Here is a 23,657-nt window from a genome sequence, read left to right on the forward strand (position 1 = left end):
GCTGAATATCGATAGAGTTCGTCCTCTCATGATCCCGATGCTTCACGCCAATTTGCGTGGTAACCGATTGTTAGTTTAAATATAGCACCAAATCAGACAGTCTGTATGCCGGAAGATCTGTCATTGAGTCAAGTCGTGTGGTTTCCATTCCCCACTTGTACTGTATGTGACAAGGACTACGGTCGCCTGTCAAACCTCGTTGGTTTTCTCCGGGTCCTCCAGTTCGCTCCCACTGCTAAAAGACCCCCAAGTGCAAGCGAATTATTGAAATAAAATTGAAACATATGTTATTATTAGTCCCGAAATTACCTACTCTTATATCGAAATCCAACTGCCAAGGGATCTTTTACGTGCATTCCAATGTATACACAGGACCTCGGTTTTTCGTATCATCCGAAGGACTAGACAGCTGTCCTTGCCAGGCCCTCCGTCCTGCATCACTGACAAGGGGGAACCACCCTGGAAAATCTGGATGAACTTTCTCGGCCAATGCAGGGATCGAACACCCGACCAGGCTAGCGAGCCAGCGTTTTACCCACGTGATCCCCGGGAATATTTGACAAATGGTTACATTGGTACTGTATAGGGTACTAATGTAAGGTAACGTTTTCAAATCGGGCATGTCCGAGACATATATGCACATTATCTTCATTTATTTATTCAAGAATACATTTAAACATACAAAGTTTCTGTACTTTATTTTTTCATTTTTCTCTCAAAAACTCTTCTTAAGTTTTGAACAACAGAACAACAATGACATATGGACATACGTTAGAGTTTCATGTATAAAAAAAATTGTAGATGAAGAGGATCAGGATAATAACAAATACGAAGAATACACAACATACATTAATATATTTAAACATACATTACGCAAGAGCTAAGACCTTCTTTAGACCTGAAATTTTTTATAAATTATTAATTAGACATTAATTAACTTATCCGGAGCATAATCAACTCTGGCTAGCCTGCGATATTTAGCAGATTGGAAAACAATTTTTGAAAAATAATTAAACCTAAAAATGGATAATCGAGACTTTTTATTGTACCAGCTTTAGTAATGATGATGAGGTTAGCCTATCGGAGCAATTTTACGGAAATTTTCAGCATATTCTATCTATTTTTTTTTTTTAAACTATTATAGCCAGAATTGTCAACTCGTCATCTAATCTCCCATAATGCTCCTTTAATATATATACAAATTTGGGGTTTCCATGGCTATAGCTAATGTAACTAATAAATGTAAATGATTAAATGGCAGTGAGTATACAAGTATAATCCTTGAGAGACATTTAGCAATTGATTTATGATATAATACTAGAACACTTATTATAGATACAATTACTTGGTTTATTGTACTGCAACGTTTCAACAACATTTTACAAGTCGTTTTCAAGCAAATACCTACGTTTTCAAGCAAATATCTAATGTAAGATGAGGAAATCTTGTGAAATGTTGTTGAAACGTTGCAGTATAATAAACCAAGTAATTGTATCCATAATAAGTGTTCTAGTATTATAGTAAACAAGTAGTATAGGCACTTAATACAATGTATCAACATGTCACCATTTACAGTACATGTTCTTCCAAATAGCTCTCTTAAAATTAATACAATTTCTAGCCCTTTGTATGCAAAAGAGACTCAATTCATGCACGTTTCTATTTGAACATTTTATGTTTTTATTGTATACAGAGCTGGAATAGGCATGGACTTAAAGGCTCAATACCACTCTTGTTGTAAACGAATAATATGTCCCAATCTTTATTCTGGTCAACAAATTGTACTATTTTACAATATTCCAATTAATTGATGATACAAATTTCATCTTAACAGACCTTATTTAAAAATTTTGAAAAATTCAACATAATGGTTTCAAACGTCTAACGTAAACCTTTTCAAATGAAACTTCGATTTAAAAATATTTTCGAACCCTCTGGACAAGTAAAATAGGATGTAATGGATAATTTACACAACAGGTAGGACACTTAAACATCTAGTACTTAGATAGAGACATTATTTATTTTCTGGAGCTTTCAAGCCAGCAAGAGTGTTATTGTCCCTTTAAGGGGCTTCTGTCATCTGGAGGGACTCTAGATATACCCTAACTGTTCTAAATTACATGTATCTATCAAAAAAAGATGTTCAATTAATTTACTGTTCATTACATGTATTTTCAATGATTACTCTTCAGTTATGGAAAATAAATGACAAATAATACATGATACATGTGTATTGATACCTATATGTAATTTGGACTTAAAGATAAATTATGTAAGACCTAAATCTCCCTATAGCAGGTCTTTCTTTTGGCTTCAAATTTTATAGATTATTATTTAAAAATTTACATGTATTATTACAAGTCTATAATCAACTATCTAGGCCACTAGATGGCCAAACTTTAATAGATCTGAACACCCACGAGATTTAAAAATTTCACAATAAAGTGGATAATCGAGACTTAGCCTCAGTTGTCAAGTAGCATTGCTATGATAATAAACGATCTTTGCTACATCTTCAAACAGTCATAACTTTACCCAGAATAAAGTGATTTGAATGAAATTCTCAATATACAAATTTTTCAGTATCTAATATCAAACTATTACATGTGTATTAAGAACGACCAGCTCTTTATCTAAATCTTGCATAATGCATCTTTAAAGATACATTATGGGAGATTAGATAAAGAGCTGGCAGTTCTCACTATAATAGTTAAAAACTAGATAATGTAAAGGGGATTTGCTGAAAATTTCAGTCAAATTGATCCACCCTGAACCGAAAATTTAGCAATTGAATTTTCGACCTAGCCTCGATCATCATTACTAAAGTCAGTACGATAAAAAACATAGTCTTGATTATCCATTTCATGATTTAATCATGAATGAAAGTTGAACAGAAAATCGGATCCTAATCCAGTAACTATCGCAGGCTAGCGGTGACATCGAGAGTTGATTTTGGTCTGGATAAGTTAATTAATTAATTTAATAATTTAGATAACATTTCAGTCCTAAAGAAAGACCCGCAATAGGCAGATTTAAATAGCTCTTGCATAATGCATGTTTAATAGTCAGAAAAAGTGTCAGATCTGTCAACAAGCACTGGTACTGCCATGTCATGTGTTTATTTTCCTGAGTACCCATATATAGAACAAATTAAACTACAGAAGACGTCCTCGACACTGAGAAGATCCACAATAACAATATAACACTTTATCCGGTACGCTTCCAACTTCATAGTTATAATCCCACGTAAGTTCTGTTCCGGCTCGAATATATGTTCCAGCGAAAAATGTCACCCATGGAAATCGAAGATCGTGGGTGTCCACAAAGATATTTTGAACAAAAACATTTGGTTCACAACTATGATTAAGATAACGTCCGATATTTCCCATAGATTTGGCATCCATGATATAGCACATTTGACCGTCTTCGAAGAAGCTTCTTGTTCCTGGATGAGTATTTTTCTTCTCGTCGTCGTCTGCAGGATCTGTTTTATGTAACTTTGGATTGGGCAAATTGCCAAATCTCGATATCCCTGTACTTTTTCTGGCAGATTCCTTTGGTTTCTTTGTTGCAGTAGCCGATGGTTTCGTTGTTGCAGATGGCTTTGGTGCGATGTCTGGTAGTTCATCGAGATCAGTGTCATCTTTATCCCCCTCTTCCCCGATTTTACCCACCCAATCGGCCGTCTTCTTTTGCGATATCCATTCTTTATTAGACTGATCTCGTTTTATGATTATTTTTGTAATCTTTCCTTCCCCTGATAGGCTGTCGCTAGTTTTTCGTCTGTTTCTTGTAGCATGGACTTTGTCCACGAGTCGGTGACTGTCGTCAACTTTCGCTGAAAACTCGCTATCAGAGCCAGAATTATTGGCATGCCGTTCACGAAAATCTTCTTCTTCTTCTTCTTCCTCCTCTTCCTCATCAATATCTTGTTCTATTTCATCATCGAGATCATCGACATCACTCTCGTAGCCCTCTTTCTGGCGTTCTACCACTTCAATAAAATCCAATTCTGCTAAGTACTCATCGCCATATTGCTTGCCGTCCTCGTTAGCACCTGTGTCTGTCAACAACTGACCAGCATATATACAGATAAAACCACCTTTCGGTATGTCATCTAAGCACCGTAATCCCCAGCCTCGCTTCTCTGTTTTAAAGACCTGTAGTCGAAGATTTAGACCATTCTGTACGACACGATTATGACAACGTTTGTCACATTTACAGTTGACATTACACTCGACAATTCCTGTAAATATAAAATGAAATAAAATGAAATGGGGTTTAACGTCCTACTGTTCTGCTCTGAACTGGGCTAATGAAGACGGGCATACGCCATACAGTGTGATATGAGGGACATTTTGATCGGGCAGCGACTATGGCCTACTCTTATATCGAATTCAAATTCCCAAGGAATCTTTTACGTGCACGCCAATGCGTACACGGAAACTTGGTTTTCCGTCCCACCTGAATGACTAGACAGTTGTCCTTGTCAGACTCTCCGTCCTGCATCGCTGACAAGGGGGAACCACGCCTGAAAATCTGGATGAACTTTCTCTGCCAATGCAGGAATCAAACACCCAACCTCCAGGCTATCGAGCCAGCGTCTTACCCACTTAGCCACTGTGACCCCCTCGTTATTATGATCCTTATCAAGATACATTTATCCTGTTGTTTGCTTGGTAATTATTGACCTGGTTATGAATCGTATCGTAGCACCTGAATCGCAATACCTATCGTATAATGACAGCAGTAGCAATACCCAGCACTGCCACAGGACATGGAATTACTTAGGATTCTCTAGTTCATTATGGTTGTACAAGAAATGCATCTTTGCAAAACATGTCCATGGAAACACAAATTTTATTTAGAGAGAGAAAAATGGGGTTTAACATCCATTTGACACAAACTAGGTCATTTCGGGACTAACATATGGTTCAATTTTAATTCAATAATTTGCTTGCGTGTAGGGGTCTTTAGCATTGAGAGGAAACCGGGGGACGCAGAGAAAAACCAAGAGGTTGGTTAGGCGACCCTACTCCTTGTCACATAAACCCCAACAGGTGACTCAATTACAGACCTTATGATACAGCGCGCATGCGCTAACCATTCGGCCATCTAACCCCCAAAATTTTATTTAATCCAAGAAATTCCTAATCAGCAAATGGCACAAACTTCTATAAAAGGTTGATGCTTGCACAAACTTTCCGAAAGATATCTTGAATGGTTTACGAGATAAGCTCCAGAGATAAAATAGCCCTCGCTAAGTTGGTTGACTTTTTGGCTGTGGTGTTGCAGCAAAATAATACACATAGTTGAATTGAATTAAAATAAAAACCATACAATACCTGTAAATATTGGTTCATTTAATCGTCTATTAGTGTAACCAAGGCTACCAGTATGGGCATCTTTTTCTCCTAAAGCACTGGAATGTTCTACAGATAACTGCTGACAGGCACATTTACTGGCATCACGGCACCCATCTGTACAATCACATCCTGGTAAAAACTCAGGCGCTAAATTCAGTTTCACGCCTTTTGCTGGAATTCTAACGGTTGAATATTCAACATAATCAGGATACTGTCTATCAATGCCGTTTACGCAAGATATCGGTACGTTCTCTTTACCATACGACAAATCTTTAATGTCACAAAATGTCTTAACAGGGACGAATTCGGTATGTGTGTGTAAAAATGGATCCATACAGAAGAGATCAATGGTAAGTTGAGAATCAGTCATCTGTAGATATCTGTCGACTTCTTCAATAGAACGTAAACGTCTGGCACATGGTGTACGATATAGGACAACTCTTTTACCACTCTGTTTAATCTAAAAAAAGAAATAATGTGTATGAGACAATTCGTCCCCGGACAACTGGTCCCCAGACAATTTGTCCCCTTGGACTTATTCGTACCCAGGCAATTTGTACTATGAGACTATTTGTACCCAGTCAATTCGTCCCCGGACAATTTGTCCCAGAGGACAATTCGTCCCTTGCATAGTTCTGGAACAAATTGTTCGGGGTCGATACAGCCTGGTACGAACATTCCCAGGGGACCAATTTTTGGGGGACGAATTGCCCTAGCATAATGTACATGTAGAGTCATAATATGATGTGGGTTCTTATAATAATATCCTGCTTCTCTGTGCTAACCTGGCTAATGGGAGAGAGAGAAATTGGGTTTAACATCCACTCAACACAAACCAGGCCATTTTGGGACTAACATATGGTTCAATTTCATTTCAATAATTTGCTTGCACATAGGGGTCTTTAGCTGTGGGAGGAGGGCCTGGAGAAAAACATTGAGGTTGGACAGGCGACCCTACTCCTTGTCAATTGCAGAGGATGATAACTTTCGCCTCCAGAATGTCGACAGGATTTGTCCAAGGAATAACAATTAATGATCAGAAATCTTTGAAAATCAATAGGATCTTCGTCTCATGAGATAGAGAAATGGGGTTTAACGTCCACTCGACACAAACTAGGTCATTTCGGGACTAACATATGGTTTTAATTTTATTTCAATAATTTGCTTGCGTGTAGGGGTCTTTAGCAGTGGGAGGAAACCGGAGGACCTGGAGAAAATCCACGAGGTTGGACAGGCGACCCTACTCCTTGTCACGTACAACCGGGGATTCGAAACCACGCCAGTTGACTCAATGACAGGCCTTATGATACAGCGCGTGCGTGCTAACCATTCGGCCATCCACCCCCCACCCCCCCATTTCGTCTCATGAATGAGAATCTGTGTATGATTAGAGTCAACAACTTGTTCAAAACAACTTGTTCAAAACAGACTGGCAAGGCACGACAATATATACATGTATACAACCCTCCCCATCTTAATGTTGGTGTGTAAAAAGTAAAATCCCTCACAATTACTATACCTTACAAACATGTCGCTCCCATGAACATAATAACGGTTTAAGTAGCGGATTTCTGCCTTTATGTTTTGATATGTCTTCATCAACATCTTTTAAACATGCTGACGAACAACTATGAGGTATGAGCCTTTTACGTGTCTTGTCCTTGATGTCTAATATTGTACTCAGCCTTTCCCCTCGAGCTTCTTCGTCGATATCCATAGATTCAGCCGAAGCTAGACGTTCCTGTAGAACGCTGGCCATATCCTGAGTTTGTACCTTATTGCTGATACTGCTCGTTGCATAAATATCTTTTCTATTGGTAGAGCTGGTAGTAGCTGTAGAAGGGATGGTGTGAGATGGAGCCGCGACAGTTGTTTTACGTTGTAATTTTAACCATGGCGCTTCCCAAGCTGGAGGCTCCTTCTGCTGCTTAATGCCTCCTGTACTCTTCCTAGCCACAGAACGATTTTTATCTGAGTTTTTGTCATCGTCGTTTCCATGGGAATACACAATTCTCGGTTTTCTACTGTTAATAGGATCAAGTCTTCGACCCTTATTGCTCGACATATTTTTATTAGCTTCCAGATTAGCTAGAGCCTTAAATAGGGGTTCGAGTCTTGTGGAACCACGATAGATCCATTCCGTCCTTCTGTCCGCTTGAAAATACATCTTCACTAAACTAGCATCCACCTCCATTACTTTTGCCGTCCACCATTTTCCGTTCCATTCTGTTTGCACTCCCTGACCCTTCTGTAGTCGAACCATTGGTCTCTCTGGATACTGTTTTAAATAATCACGAATAAAATCCTGTGATTCCGGATAAACATCTTCCCAAACGTTGGCACTCTGTGCGATAACCTTGTGTATTTCGTCGGCCTTGCTGTATTGTGCGTAGCCATCATCGAAAAATATCAGGAACCTTCTCTGATTTTTCAGACTCGGTGCCTCTGCGACTATACCAGCGTAGTATGAATTACCACCTGGGGAATCATCATCCCGATAAAACGCTATAACTCTACTTCCAACACGCAGAATAACATGTATTGGTTCATAATATGCTATATGTTTTCCCGTCAACACTTTATGTCCTCGACTCTGAAACCGAACTCGATACTGCACGCCATTAGCATCTGTTCTTGATCCCTGTAACTCCAAAACTGTAGCAGGATACCAAATATCGTTGTACTTTTTAGCGTAAACCAATTTACCCTCTTTGATTTCTGGCCATTTGGTAGGATCATCCATATTTGATGCTTTCTTCTGTTGGTTGGGTTTGGCACCTGACATACCTAAACCTGCAGGTGGCACTCCTCCAGGAGGAATTTGCTTCTGTATGGCTTGTGTCAGAGCTTGACGAAGATTTGCAACACTGGGTGGCGGTTCTTTTAAGGAATCTCTTCTAGAGTGTTTTACCATAGAAGTATTCTGTGTTGCAGCATGTCGTGCACTGGCTTCCATTGATGATCTGCGATTAGAAGATGGTTCAAACGTCGAGCTGACAAATTTAATGTCGTCATCATCGTCATCTATGACTAAATCAACTCTACGCTGAGCATCAGCTGCAACTTTGGCAGCTATTTTGGCTTTATTACTTCGGTCTTCTTCTTCCTTTTCTTCATTTTCAATTTCTTTCTTAAATGCTACCAAGCTTGTTTCACATTCATAAAATATTTTATCTATCTCTTTTTTCTTTTTTTCCACCGATCTTAATTGTAAATTTAATGGTTGTAAATCACTTTCAAATTTTTTCTTGACTACATCTGATTTGATAACATCTTCAAAAACAGTTTCAATTAATGAATTTAGATCGTTCAAATTGATATCATCTAATTTCATATCATCCAGTTTTATGTCATCCATCTTCAATAATTTGGTCTCTTCTGCCATAGTGCAATCATAGATCGTGGTGCAAATTGCTGGTACTGGTAGTTCTACTTTTAATTTTTGTTCGAAAAATCTTTAGTGTGCCTGCATTATATAAATCATGTCTTAATCTCGCCAGTTTTTCGGGCCATTGACTAGAATTCTAAATACTAATAAGCAAGAGATAAAGGTTTATTAGATCCAAGTCAATTAATTGATTAAAATCAATCTACTTCGATCTGCATCATGTTCTTTGTCTTGACCGGCATTATATTTTTCGCTTGGTCGTGATGTCAAAGGGCATTTCCGTTACGGGCGAACTAGATTACAGCAATATTTAATAGGCACAGACAACAATGTTGGAAAGTACACGCTGAGTAACTGCTGCGACCAAACTCAAATTTATCGTAGATATTCTATAGAATAATGGTATTTTTCTCCATTAATCTTATTATAATAGATATATACATCTAAGTCAATCGATCCCAACGATATCAGGGTAATTCATTATGGAATAGATGAGATGAATGTAAACATTTACAATTATCAGATTTTACACACTACCTAAACAAGTACGACGGTTTATAAATAGTTAAAACGAAAGTAGGACTGGTGTTACATAAAATGCCACTTTTCGCTTACATAAACCACGTTACTTATATACGGGGTATCCAGAAAGATTTGCGATGCTGCAGCCTTCAGTCAGGTGAGTGACTTAGGGAAAGCTAAAGTGTACATTATCAGCACTTTTTACAATGAATGAAAAGTAATTATGCAGTTTTAATAATTTAATTGTAAGTAAAGGGGATTTGCATGATGATGTTTTAATTAGTACAATACAATGGAAATCAAGTGTTATTTTATACATAGCCTATTGCTTATACACATAGAGCTTGTATATTGCAAGCTATATGTAGTAGCTGTGCACAAAACTCAAAGATACAGATGAATGATTTTGGAATGTAGACGTCCATATAAATTGTTCATGACAGCTGTCAGTAAAAAAAACTAATTCATATTCGCTGCTGAGTGATGGACGGATTCTGTTTGATTCCCTTTTCAAAATTTCAAGCGTTTTTTAACTGAATAATATTATGATGTGAACTAGAGAAATTGGTCCTTAATTGATAAAACAGTTATTAAAGGAGCTAAATCACTAATATATGGGACCTAGAAATTGACACAAATGGGTCGCAACGCATACAATTATGTAATATGAATGTATGTAAACTGATTTACATAAATGTTTCCTTTTTTACTCCAAATTTCAAATCAGTTATGTTCGGCGAAATACGCCAGAAGCCTCAATCAAATGACAATCTCTAGCGTCTGGTTTTTCCAATCTACACTGATAGTATTTATTGTGCATGCTCTCCAGATAAGAAAATGGCAGCACCGTTTGACATGACTTGTGGAATATGTCTAGCCATGTTCTTCAAGTCCCTTGTTACAAATATCATACATTATGATACACAATTCATGTACCAATGGTAAAATGTTTATTTGTCTTAAATATTGAATATCAGAAGCCCATCTTTTCCCGGTAAGATCACAACATCAATGTTGATTCAAATTGACAAATAATTTGTGTTTTCAATGTAGATGACTTTGGATGATTAGTAGGGGCCTACATGTAGGCCTATATTTACAAAATAGTTCAATATGTCCCTTTATGACTGAATACATGTATGATATTAAAAATTTGATTGTTAATAATTAATTGTTATATAGTTTAGACATGTTTCAAATTGTTTAATTTCAGATGTCGTAGTTAATTAGTGCTGATACATACAGCTTAATGAAATTGATCAAACTGATAGGTGTTTTGTTATTGAAGGCTGTTCCAAATTGTGACACACCCACTAAATGTTTCAGCTCTTCTATTTATCATACATACCACACAACGTCCACCAGAACTAACACCCATATCAGTAACATGTAAGTATAATTTTTTCCTTTTTCTCTTTTTATACTTAATTTTTCGGGGGTTCAGGGTTCAACACAGATTGTCTAAAGTCTTAAATGGTGTCTTATTTTGGATATGGAGGAACTGGCAACACTCCCGTAAAAGAATGGCAGCACCCGGACAACCCAAAGCTGAATCAAAAACTGATGCAGGCAGAGATAGAGTAAAGAGAATAATTCCCACTGAACAGTAGTCCAACATCTTTATGTAGAAAAAAGACAAATCTGTTGTAGACTAAATGACAGGCAGCAGAGGGGTTGTACCTGACAAAACCTGAATTTGTACCTGTAACAGGTGATTTATTCCTAGGCTTGTCCGTAGGAGATTTCTATTAGAACATTAGAACTCTATTTCTATTTTTTTAACTATTGTATTTTTTATTTTTCATAAATTTAGAGAAGGGAGTATGGAGAAACCTCCTCCTATATCAGATCGACTGAAGAAAGCGAAAGAAGAGGCAATATGGGGAATGCATATCGCTGATGCTCTAGCTATGCCTGTACACTGGTATTATAATGCTGAAGATATCAAATGGGGTTATGGAGGTTGGTTGACTGGATATCGCCCACCAAATAAAAAACATCCTACCAGTATTCTAACTATATCTAATTATGGTACGTACATGCCACATGGGCATCCAACCTGGAAATAAGCCACTTATCATAGACATTGTCATGCACAAATATAAGACTTTTTCAGGGACAATCTCACCCGTGTCTGCCATTTTGTTCTGCTCAGATTTATCTTCTTTTTTTTAAATATCCGGTACTACAACTAGATAATGTAAAGGGAATTTGCTGAAAAATTTCAGTCGAATTGATCCACTCTGAACCAAGATTTTAGCGATTGAATTTTCGGCCTAGCCTCGATCATCATTACTAAAGTCAGTATGATAAAAAACATAGTCTCGATTATCCATTTCATGATTAAATTATGAATGGAAGTTGAACAGGAAATTGGAACCTAATCCAATAAACATCGAGAGTTGATTATGGTCTGGATAGGTTAAATAATGTCTAATTAATAATTTAGATAACATTTCAGGCCTAAAGAAAGGCCTGCAATAGGCAGATTTAGCTCTTGCATAATGTATGTTTAATGCTTATCAGACCTGGAAATAATGCAAAACAATATAAACAAAATTATATCTTTGTTTCGTTTCTTCTCGTCTTTTTTATTCTGATTTTCTACACTACATAATATCTATCCAGTGTTATATGGGCGTGGTTCCCCCTTGTCAGTGATGCAGGATGGAGGACCTGACAAGGACAGCTTATAGTCGTTCGGATGGGACAGAAAATCGAGGTCCCATGTACACATTGGCATGCAATGTAAAAGATCCCTTGACAGTTGGAATTCAATAGAAGAGTAGGCCGTAGTGCCACTGTCCGGGCAAAATTTCCCTCATGGCACCCTGTATTGCGTAGGCCTGTCTTCACATTAGCCCAGTCAGAGCAGAACAGTAGGACATTAAATCCCATTTCATTTCATTTTTTTTGTGTTGTATGGCTGTGTTATGCACAATACTTTATTGAGTTTATAAATAGTTCATTGGACGATATCTTGGTGTGACTGGAAAAGCAGCATTCTTATTGGCTGTTTACTGTACACAAGTAAGAGCAGGACACAAATAATAAAGGTTGTCAGATGTAAAGTAAAATATAAATCAGACTTGTATTCTAACTATATCCAGCTTGGATACGGTCATGGACAATCCAGAAGGTTTGAAATTTATCATGATGAATTTTTAATATACATGTAGTCGGTATTCTGCAAACTTTTTCTCTATAACACCATTAATTAAGAAATGATGTTTTCTGTTTTCAAAGGTGGTAGTGGCCGAGCATATGGTCAGAAATCACAACAAGTTATAGGTAATGTTATACTACACGATAAACTACCATATTGGACTAGTAGAGATAGAAACATACATTATCATCAAGGTAAGATATTCAAATGTAATCCTAGTTCATGTAACAAATTCTAAAATTTATTCTTAGTATTTGGGATTTTGGGTAGCGGAATGATCTAAGGTGCGGACTTTAGATTATAAGGTTTGTCATTGAGTCGGGGGGTTGGATGGCTGAATGGTTAGCGTGCGCGCGCTGTATCATAAAGCCTGTCATTGAGTCGACTGGCGTGGTTTCGAATCCCCGGTTGTACGTGACAAGGAGTAGTGTCGCCTGTCCAACCTCATGGGTTTTCTCCGCGTCCTCCGGTTTCCTCCCACTGCGAAAGACCCCTATGCGCAAGCGAATTATTGAAATAAAATTAAACCATAGGTTAGTCCCAAAATGACTTAGTTTGTGTCGAGTGGACGTTAAACCCCATTTCTCTCTCTCTCTTTCTTGTCATTGAGTCAAGTGACGTGGTTTCGATCCCATGTAACAAGTAGTAGGGTTGCCTGCCTAACCTTGTGTGATTTCTTCATGTCCTCTGTTTTTCTCACACTGCTAAAGACCCCTTTGCGCAAGCCATTTATTCAAATAAAATTGTGTCATATATTTGTACCGAAATAACTTTCAACCCCATTTCTCCCTCTATCTTTTACCAAAATTTAAATTTATTCTTAGTTTGATATATTTGTTAGGTATGAGTGCTGGTGATAATACACTAAATACACTAATGGCTCTACGGATGTTACAAACCATCATACGTGTTGATAAGCAGGCTGTCAAACCAGATAGCCTGGTACGAGAAGCTGTGATAGAAGACTATGTCAAATTTATGACTACACCAGGATCACACCAGGACACCTACTGTGAATCCTTCCATCGCTCTTTCTTCAAGGACTGGGTGACTGAGTCAAAACCACCAAAATTAGGAGCTGACATAGTCAAATTTGCTGAAACCAGGTACAAAATGTTTTGAAATCAAATAACAAGCAAAGGGCTGGAATTTATTGTAAGGTAACATAATTACTGCTGTTTTGAGATTGATTCACTGTTAGAAGTTTAAAAGGTTATAATTATACACAGCTTTTTATCTTACTTAGAGATATCTTTACATTCGGCAAACCTCGACAGATTCTATGCATCTAATCTCGGCTGTATGACCATTTCCGCCATATTTGAACTATTTTAAAGGGTCCGAATGAAAAATGGCTGCCCCCATGGAGATTTCTGTGGAGAGTGTATTATATCAACAAACGTCACGTTTGGCATTGGGTTTGGGGAATTACCAGGGAATTTTATCAAACCAGCAGCCTTGAGACAATATCTCTGCTCATTTAGGTATATACACTCTACAAAAGACGCAATTTGGGACTTTTTTGTAAAAGCGACACTTTTTCCTGTTTAAAGTAAACCGGCAGCCGCATCGCAAATGTATGGGCGTAGGTACATATCACTTACTGTCATACAGCCGAGATTAGATGTAGGGTAACAGAATCTGTCGAGATTTGCCGAGTGATATCTTTAATTACTTAATTATCTCCCTTTAGTCTTCAAGGGATTTTTATGAATCTAGAGTTATCCCCCTTTAGTCTTCAGAGACTTGTCTAATGACCGAGGAAGCTGCAAGCTCAGTTGCTGAAAGATTTGAAGATATTGTCAAGTGCAACAAGAAGTGTTAGCTATCTGAATTTCCTAAATAATAACATTGCATGTGTGATGATCAGGCCCTAATTCATAAAGCATTTTTCAGACTTAAGAATATACTCTACTTTCAACCTTTCTTTATGAGAAATATCCTTGATCCAGAAACACCAAACTTTGCACATAGTTTCTAATTGATGTATATGAAACATTAAAACAACAAAAGTTTTATAAAGACTATATTCTAGTTAAAATAAGGTGAACAATTTTGAATAAATTCTTTACTTAAACATGCATTATGCAAGAGCTAAATCTGCCTATTGCAGGTCTTTCTTAATTATTAATTAGACATTAATTAACCTATCCAGACCATAATAAACTCTAGATGGCATCACTAGCCTGCGATCTTTAGTGGATTGTGAGCCGATTTGCTGCATAACTGCAATTTGAACAAAATTTTCAGCAAATTTCCTTTACATTATCTAGTTTTTAACAATTATAGTGAGAACTGCCAACTTGTTATCGAATCTCCCATAATGTATCTTTAAGTCTGAGAATGCCTTGTGAACTCGGGGGGGGGGGGGGGGGGCCTGGTTATCAAAAGATTAATGAACTAGTTGTCAACAAAAATGCAGTATGTTTGATATTTATTTAAGGTTGAATAACTATCAGAACAAATCAGAAGATTCTCAACTTCTGGCTATTGGTGGTTTAGTTCCCACTATTCCCTGGATTATAAGAACTGCTCATCGTTCGGAAACAGAATGTGCCAATTCTGCTGTTGAATTAATCAAGTTGACTCATCCTACACCTTCTCTCTATCCATTTGTCGATCTCTACGCACGTTTGTTACATGGTGTGCTAAACGGTAAAGATTTACGAGCGGGGGTTTTGGAGGTGTCCGGTCATTCAGCTTTAGGTGGGCCACAAACAAGAGAGGAACTTTTATCATTAATTGATGAAGCAGAAAGGTAGGTTTTATTAGTAAAAAATGAAAACAGCTAAACATAAATTTAAATCATGTATTCATAGTCCTTTAAACAACGCTTTCAACAGCAAATTTTATGAATTTCTGTTAAATTGTGTCCTTTTAGCTTTGGGAAGTTTAAAAACTTAGTCAATCTTGATGAAAAATATGCTGGAAACTTAAAGAACCCTTGCTGAGGGGAGATGTTGCTCCTATAAATTATTTAAAGAGGTGGACACACTAGCCGAATGATTCAGCCGAGTCGTTCGGCCAAATCAATCAGCGCCAAAATTCGCCTAGTGTGTCCACTGTCACCGGCCAAATTTTTATTCGGTCAAATGATTCGTCTGAATCAAACATGTTTGATATATTTGCCTAGTGTGCTTGCTTCACCGAAGCATTCGCCCGATTGTAGAATTCATTAGCCAATCACCACTCATATCGCGAAGTCACGTGATTGTTTAAAGGTTAATCATGCAACATGATAGGTGCTGCAGTCGACTGGTGAATCGGGCGAAGGGTTCGTCTAGTGTGTACACTGTACAGTCATTCGGCAGGATGAATTCATCGCCGCTTAATTCGGCTAATGTGTCCACCTCCTGAAAGCTTCCTGGATCTTGTTCAGGTTATTATTCCTCACCAATGAAGTTAGGGAGGGTTACTGAAATGGTCTCCGTCCGTCCCAGTTTTATTTCCAGTGCAAATCAAAAATTCTCTGATTTATTAATTTTGTGTTTCCATGGATACAAATTTAATATCAAATTTGGTAATCAAGGGCACAGAATGTTAATAGCTGTTTATAGAGAAATTTTAATTATAACCAGCCCACATTTTCGAGAGATGGATAGAGAACAAGCTAAAAAGAAAGCGATTTTTCGTACAATCAGGGGCCATAATTCAGGAAGTAACGGTCCGATATGCACGAATATCGAAAGGAACCAAGATCTTTGGATTATAAACTTACATTTCAAGTTTCAACAAAATCGGGTAAAAATTGTGACCTCTATAGGGTCCACAACCTTGATATACCATATTTTTACGGTAATTGAGAACGAACGGCGGCCATTTTGTCTGTCAATTTTGGGGCGATTTTACAAAATTTGAACTCAACTGTCCTTAGGGTGGAACGGTAATATAATAATACGTTTTTTTAAATCGGATAAAAATTATGACCTCCAATGGGTCCACAAGCTAAAAACACGATTTTTCGTACAATCAGGGGCCATAATTCCGGAAGTTACGGTCCGATATGGGCGAATATCGAAAGAAGCGAGATCTTTGGGTTATAAACTTACATTTCAAGTTTCAACAAAATCGGATAAAAATTGTGACCTCTATAGGGTCCACAAACTTGATATACCATATTTTTATGCTATTTGAGAACGAACGGCGGCCATTTTGTCTGTCAATTTTGGGCCGATTTTCATGAAATTCGAACTCATTCGTCCTTAGGGTGTAACGGTGATATAATAATACGTTTTTTTAAATTGGATAAAAATTATGACCTCTATAGGGTCCACAAGCTAAAAACGTGAATTTTCGTATAATCAGGGGCCATAATTCAGGAAGTTACGGTCCGATATGTGCGAATATCGAAAGGAACCAAGATCTTTGGGTTATAAACTTACATTTCAAGTTTCAACAAAATCGAATAAAAATTGTGACCTCTATAGGGTCCACAACCTTGATATAACATATTCTTATGCTATTCCAGAACGAACGGCGGCCATTTTGTCTGTCAGTTTTGGACCAATTTTCACGAAATTCGAATTTAGCCGTCCTTAGGGTGTAACAGTGATATAATTATAAGTTTTTTTAAATCGGATAAAAATTATTACCTCTATAGGGTCCACAAGCTAAAAACGTGATTTTTCGTACAATCAGGGGCCATAATTCAGGAAGTTACGGTCCAATATGTGCGAATATCGAAAGGAACCGAGATCTTTGGGTTATAAACTTATATTTCAAGTTTCAACAAAATCGGATAAAAATTGTGACCTCTATAGGGTCCACAACCTTAATATACCATATTTTTACGCTATTTGAGAACGAACGGCGGCCATTTTGTCTGTCAATTTTAGGCCGATTTTCACGAAATTCGAACTCAGCCATCCTTAGAGTGTAACGGTGATATAATAATACAGTTTTTTAAATCGGATAAAAATTATGACCTCTATAGGGTTCACAAGTTAAAAACGTGATTTTTTGTACAATCAGGGGCCATAATTCAGGAAGTTACGGTCCGATATGCGCGAATATCGAAAGGAACCGAGATCATTGGGTTATCAACTTACATTTCAAGTTTCAACAAAATCGGATAAAACTTGTGACCTCTATATTGTCCACAAGCTAAAAACGTGATTTTTCGTACAAACAGGGGCCATAATCCATGAAGTTTCGATCCGATACATGCCAATATCGAAAGCAGCCGAGATCTTTTGGAGATAAACCTATATTTCAAGTTTCGTCAAAATCGGATAAGAATTGTGACCTGTAGAGTGTCCACAAACAATTGTGGACGGACGGACGGACGTCCAGACGTCCGTACGGACAGGGGTGACGGCATAATACGTCCACATGAAAATGTGGGCGTATAAAAACTTTGTATAAAACTAAACATTTTGTATTTGTAATACTTATTTCAGGCACCCTAAAGGCTCCGAAAAGAGACTACGAGCATATCAAAATGCACTGTCGGATCTTGGTATGGCTTGTTATATAGAAGGTGCTATGACATCGATGCTATTTTTAGCCTATGAATTTAGTAATGATTTCGAAGGAGGGGTTTTGGCTAATGCTAACTGTGGAGGTAAACTTTTCTGAAATTATTGCCATGTTTCAATATATAGAATAATAAGCTGAAACCAAAACATATTCTGTTTCTCCGACAATCCTTCTTAAAAATCGGATGCGAGAGGGAGGTTTTGTTTTTGTATTTTTATTTTGTTAAACATACATTATACTAGAGCTAAATCTGCCAATTGCAGGTCTTTCATTAGACCTGAAATGTTATTTAAATTATTAATTAGACATTAATTAACTTATCCAGACCATAATCAACTCTCGATGTCAATATCGCTAGCCTGCGATAATTACTGGATTATAATCCGATCTGCTGCTCAACGCTCATTCATGATTAAATTTAATAAATGGATAATCAAGACTATGTTTTTTATCGTACTGACTTTAGTAATGATGATATTTTCCTAAAAATGTAAATGACGCACTTTGTAAAATCAATTTTTATTGTTTCGTGTGTTATCTTTTTAGGAGAAAATTGTCACAGAGGTGGAGCGCTTGGTGCATTATTAGGAGCCGCCAGTGTCACATACGGAGCCAATATACCACAGAAGTGGAAAGATGGGTTAGGTGTAGCTAAATTACGGGTAGAAACTGCTCTCAGAGACATGAATTGTTAATACAAGCTACAACCAAATTTTATTTTTATAATGCTTTAATCTAAGGAGGGCAATTCTATTTAAAAATACTATACCTCAGGAGGTGGGAAAATGCTTTTTGGAAAGATCCCAACCATTAATTTGTATATACATTTGTATGTATCAACACTTCAATCTGCTTATAATACATATCTATGTTACGTTTCGTTTTTTTATACTTTCGATGGCCTATACAACATGAAAATCTGACTGGTTGTAGTGGAAGGTTGCATCAGAGGTCATATGAGTGGCTTTTGACCCTATGATGTCAGACTGTTTCATTTGTTAATCTGTCACACCATCCAGAATGCGGGTTATATAACAACTTTTCCAGTTCCTAGTGTAGTAAAGACAAGTAAAACGAAATTTTGAACTATAAAAAACGAAACGAAATAGGATCTGTGTTATAATCAGATTGATCAACACTTCTACTAACAGAAGTTTAAGGCAAAATATGCAGGACCCTTTTCAAGACCCCTCTCCACTCAGTTATTCCAAATTTTGAAGACCCGATCCTACCAGGTGTTTTGAAATGGAACAGCCCCAATATTTATCTTAAATTGAAGGGCTTTTCTTGTTTATAATTGAAAACAATTTCCACCGATCGAATGGCTTTTCATGTTTTTAATCATTTGAAAACATATCCACCAATTTCTCAGAGATTGATAGAATTATTTATATGTGATATTATATATTAATAATTCATAATACTATACTTAAAGAAGCTAAATCGCTAATATTTGAGGTCTAGAAATTGACACAAATGGGTTGCAACCCATATAATATGTAATATAAATGTATATAAACTGATTTACATTCAATTGTTTCTGTTTTTACTCTTAATTTCAAATCAGTTATGTTCGACAAAATACGCTAGCAGTCTCAATCTAATGGCAATCTCTAGTGTCTGGTTATTTCAGTCTACACAGGTAGTATTTATTGCGCATGCTCTACAGATAAGAATATGGCTTCACCGTTTGACATGACTTGTGGAATATGTCTAGCCTCGTTCTTCAAGTCCCTTATTACAAATGGTGCTGAAACGCATTCTGGTACACGAATCATTTTACCAATGGTAAAATTTTTATTTTGTCTTAAATATCAGAAGCCCATCTTTTCCCAGTAAGATCAGATTATCAATGTTGATTTAAATAGACAAATAATTCGTGTTTTCAATGTCGAAGACTTTGGATGATATTGAGTTAAAGACTTAGCTACTTTAACTGTGTGATATTATATATTAATATTTTATAACATATTTATTATATGTGCTTAATACTCTGTGTAATCCTTTATATATTTTTATTTACTTGAATCTTAAAATCTTGTCTCTGAAAAAGTTCATTTTCACAATTTTAAAGGTCAAAATGTAGTACTACAATATTTTCACCACTTATTTCACTATCACTGTTTGTCTATTGACATAGATTTGGGGCTACTTGGCTCTTTGCTTATAAATTTGTAACTTTTACATCAAATGTAATAGGCTATTGAATGTTGAAATGGCCATAGTCTTTACTTGTTTTAATTGTTTCAAAATTGAATACATATAATTTTGAATTGCAAGCTATTGAATGTTAACAGGTGATTTAAAGGCTCAATACCACTCTTGTTGTAACTGAATAATATGTCACAATCTTTATTCTGGTCAACAAATTGTACTATTTTACAATATTCCAATTAATTGATGATAAAAATTTCATCTTAACACACCTAATTTAAAAAATTGGAAAAATTCAACTAAATGATTTGAAAAGCCTGACGTAAAGCTTTTCAAATGTGACTTGGATTTAAAAATATTTTTGACCCCTCTGGACAAGTAAAATAGGATTTAATGGATAATTTACACAACAGGTAGGACACTAACCCATCTAGTACTTAGAATAAGGCTATTTTTTATTTTCTGGAGCTGTCAAGCCAGCAAGAGTGTTATTGTCCCTTTAATTGTCTTAATTTGATCAAAATTGCACAGTGACATGGTAATGATAATTTAGTTAAATTAACTCTAAAAAAATATGTACATGTTGTACAATAGGCTATTGTATGTTGGTTGTACTGTAAACACTTTGTAGTATTATGTGATGTAATCAAGCCTGGAAATAATGAATCGAGTTGTTCATGACAAAATATTAGATACTTAATTAATAAACTAGTACTATTAAAGATGCATTATGTAAGACCTAAATCTGCCTATTAAAGGTCTTTATTTAGGCCTGAAACGTTTTCTAAATTAGTAATTAGACAGTGATTTTGTTAAATATACGTTATGTAAGAACTAAATCTGCCTGTTGCAGGTCTATTTTTTGGCATTTTCAATATACATGTGTAATCAATTTTCATCATCTATTTTTGAACTATTATAGCAATAATGCCCAAAATTTTTTACATAAATCTTACATAATGCATCTTTAATAAGAATTTGTGCTCCATTTCCACAAAGTGTGCTCAAAAGCATTAAACAACTAAAGTCCCGTTTTAATTTCATTTTTCAGGAAAAATAATCATATCTTGGTAAATATAAGTTAAACATACATTATGCAAGAGCTAAATCTGCCTATTGCAGGTCTTTCTTTAGGCCTTAAATGTTATCTAAATTACTAATTAGACATTAATTAACAAAACAAGACCATAATTAACTCTCAATGCCATCGAATACTCAACATTTTAACTAGATTAGAACAGTTCGCCATTTAAAAATTTAATTTAAAAATGGGAAAGCAAGGCTAAGTCTTGAATATACCAGTGCCCTGGTTACCACAATGCACATATCTTGTCAAAACTACCAACAGTGATAACTTGGCTCAGAATAGAGTGATTTGAATGAAATTTTCAATATTTTCATTTTACATTAACTATTTTTGAGCTATTATAGCAAGAATGGCCAGCTCTTTATCTAAATCTTACATAATGTATCTTTAAGTTCTTTTCCTGTTAAAGTGGAGTTTGATATAAGAATATTACAAAAGATAACAAGCCATCAGTACCGGATATTTTGACATTTTTGCCTGACAAAGTTTAAAGTTTTATCGGACAATGTCTATGACAGGTGCTTATTTTCAGGCTTGAATGTAAATGTGTGAAGATTTAAATATGAAATCCAGCCTTGATATTGTAAGGAAAGTAGAATGAAGGGAGTGGAAACTTTGTAATTATATTGTTAGAAGGTCTTTTCAACCCCACAAAAGTTTTGGGATTTTGAAAGCAAATGGTGGGAAATATAGAGCTTTCATAAACTAGTGTGTACCTGGATTAGTTTCCTCTCTTGTCCAATCAAAATCACTTGTTCACACCTGTACTAAAAGACGGGTATCTGTAGTGTCAATAGTGACATCTGTCTGTGGAGTAATCGTGGTGATCTTATCAGGTCTTATCATATATTGATGTCAGTTGTAGCAATCGTGTTGATCGTATCGAAACGCATCTGCACGTACCAGAGCGTGGACTCAATAGGGACACTCACAACGCATAACACGACATTGGGAACCTCGCATTACTGAGCTACTTTGCAACTAGGCTTGATCAAGACTAGAGAAGCCTAGTTAGACATGGTCGCTCAGTAATAAGCAGTAATTGTATTCCATAGAATTGTGACCTGTGTATATCCTTTATTTTAGTTCTGTGACTCCTGAAAGCACAGATGTGGTGTGGATAAAGTCGTGAACGATCAAACATGGCTAATATGTTTTAGCAGTTCTGATTGGTAGATATATTCTATTTACTCTTTTCATGTCTGTCTGTCTGAGTTGACAGAGAAAAAAAGGAGGGCAAAATATTATGTTTTATGTCAAATAATTATTATTTTATGTAAATTCTGTCTTTTTCACTCTTTGCTAAAATAAAAATATATTGTATTTATTATATAGAATTTATTTTTTGTGTTATATCCTGTTTTTATATAGCAGGCCAATCATCATCATCATCATCATCATCATCATCACAGTGCATAATGAAATGAAATGAAATGAAATTGGGTTTAACGTCCTACTGTTCTGCTCCTAACCTGGGCTAATGAAGACGGGCATACAGTGTGCTATGAGGGAAATTTTGCCCGGGCAGCGGCGCTACGGCCTACTCTTATATCGAATTCCAACTGCCAAGTGATCTTTTACGTGCACGCCAATGTGTACACGGGACCTTGGTTTTTCGTCCCATCCGAACGACTAGACAGCTGTCCTTGTCAGGCCCTCCGTCCTGCATCACATCACAATGCATAGAAGTAGGATGTTAAACCCTGTTTCATGTCATGTAATCATTATCACCATAATCATGAATTATCGAAATCTGTACATAACTGACCAGAACATCTCCTTCCCTACAATGTACACAAAGAATTGGTTTCTTATTATGCTACATAATACGTTTTACCAAATTAACCAAACAAATAAATATAATAAGTGTGGTTTAATGGTCGAGAGCAAGACATTAAGTAATATATTGAAACATCACTAGTTTCGTTTTTTATAGTTCAAAATTTCGTTTTACTTGTCTTTACTACACTAGAATCTGAAAGAGTTGTTATCATTGACGTGTTCTGGATGATGGGAGGGATTAGCCAATGAAACGGTCTGTTACAGCGAGCTTTTGGCGTGAGGTGCACGGAACTGTGGGTAATCCACAATAAACATAAATGCTGATTGGTCAATCAAATGTCCAAGCCTGGAAATAAGGCACCTGTCACAGACAATGTCAGGCACTGATGCAGGCTTTGTCAGGCACTGATTTGTCTTTTTTATTGATATTATTAATACATGTCCAGCACTAAGTTGAAAATATCGGGTTCTATTTCATTAATGCCTGACATTTTGTCAGGCACATCTAAAACCGTTATTTCCAGGCTTGCAAATGTCTGATAAAATAAAACCAAGTACGAACAATCCAAACCATTAGACAAAATTTGAAGTCCTAAAAAAAACGGTATAGGCAAAATAGTGTAATAAGGCAAAATAGTGTAATCAGCATATGGACTGTTCACCGTGTACAAAATACACGACAAACAGTGGTAACAGGTGTCCGGAAGAGTAAGC

At 36.3% G+C, this 23,657-nt stretch overlaps 2 protein-coding genes across 2 annotated transcripts; one reads left to right on the forward strand and one right to left on the reverse strand.

Moving 5' to 3' along the window:
• Positions 1 to 675: 675 nt before the first annotated feature.
• On the reverse strand, positions 676 to 9,006 carry LOC126821962 (histone-lysine N-methyltransferase SETDB1). Its single transcript, XM_050550643.2, has 3 exons — positions 6,886 to 9,006; positions 5,346 to 5,826; positions 676 to 4,246 (listed from the first exon to the last, which is right to left on the reverse strand). Exons 1-3 carry the CDS (start codon positions 8,749 to 8,751, stop codon positions 3,156 to 3,158), a joined length of 3,438 nt encoding a protein of 1,145 aa, XP_050406600.2. The 5' UTR covers positions 8,752 to 9,006; the 3' UTR covers positions 676 to 3,155.
• A 325-nt stretch (positions 9,007 to 9,331) lies between these two features.
• On the forward strand, positions 9,332 to 22,443 carry LOC126823191 (uncharacterized). Its single transcript, XM_050551851.2, has 8 exons — positions 9,332 to 9,433; positions 10,490 to 10,665; positions 11,090 to 11,307; positions 12,523 to 12,636; positions 13,284 to 13,548; positions 14,886 to 15,200; positions 17,842 to 18,005; positions 18,467 to 22,443. Exons 2-8 carry the CDS (start codon positions 10,526 to 10,528, stop codon positions 18,613 to 18,615), a joined length of 1,365 nt encoding a protein of 454 aa, XP_050407808.2. The 5' UTR covers positions 9,332 to 9,433; positions 10,490 to 10,525; the 3' UTR covers positions 18,616 to 22,443.
• Positions 22,444 to 23,657: the final 1,214 nt, after the last annotated feature.

The sequence above is a fragment of the Patella vulgata genome, chromosome 1 (assembly GCF_932274485.2).
Source record: "Patella vulgata chromosome 1, xgPatVulg1.2, whole genome shotgun sequence".
Classification (NCBI taxonomy): domain Eukaryota; kingdom Metazoa; phylum Mollusca; class Gastropoda; family Patellidae; genus Patella; species Patella vulgata.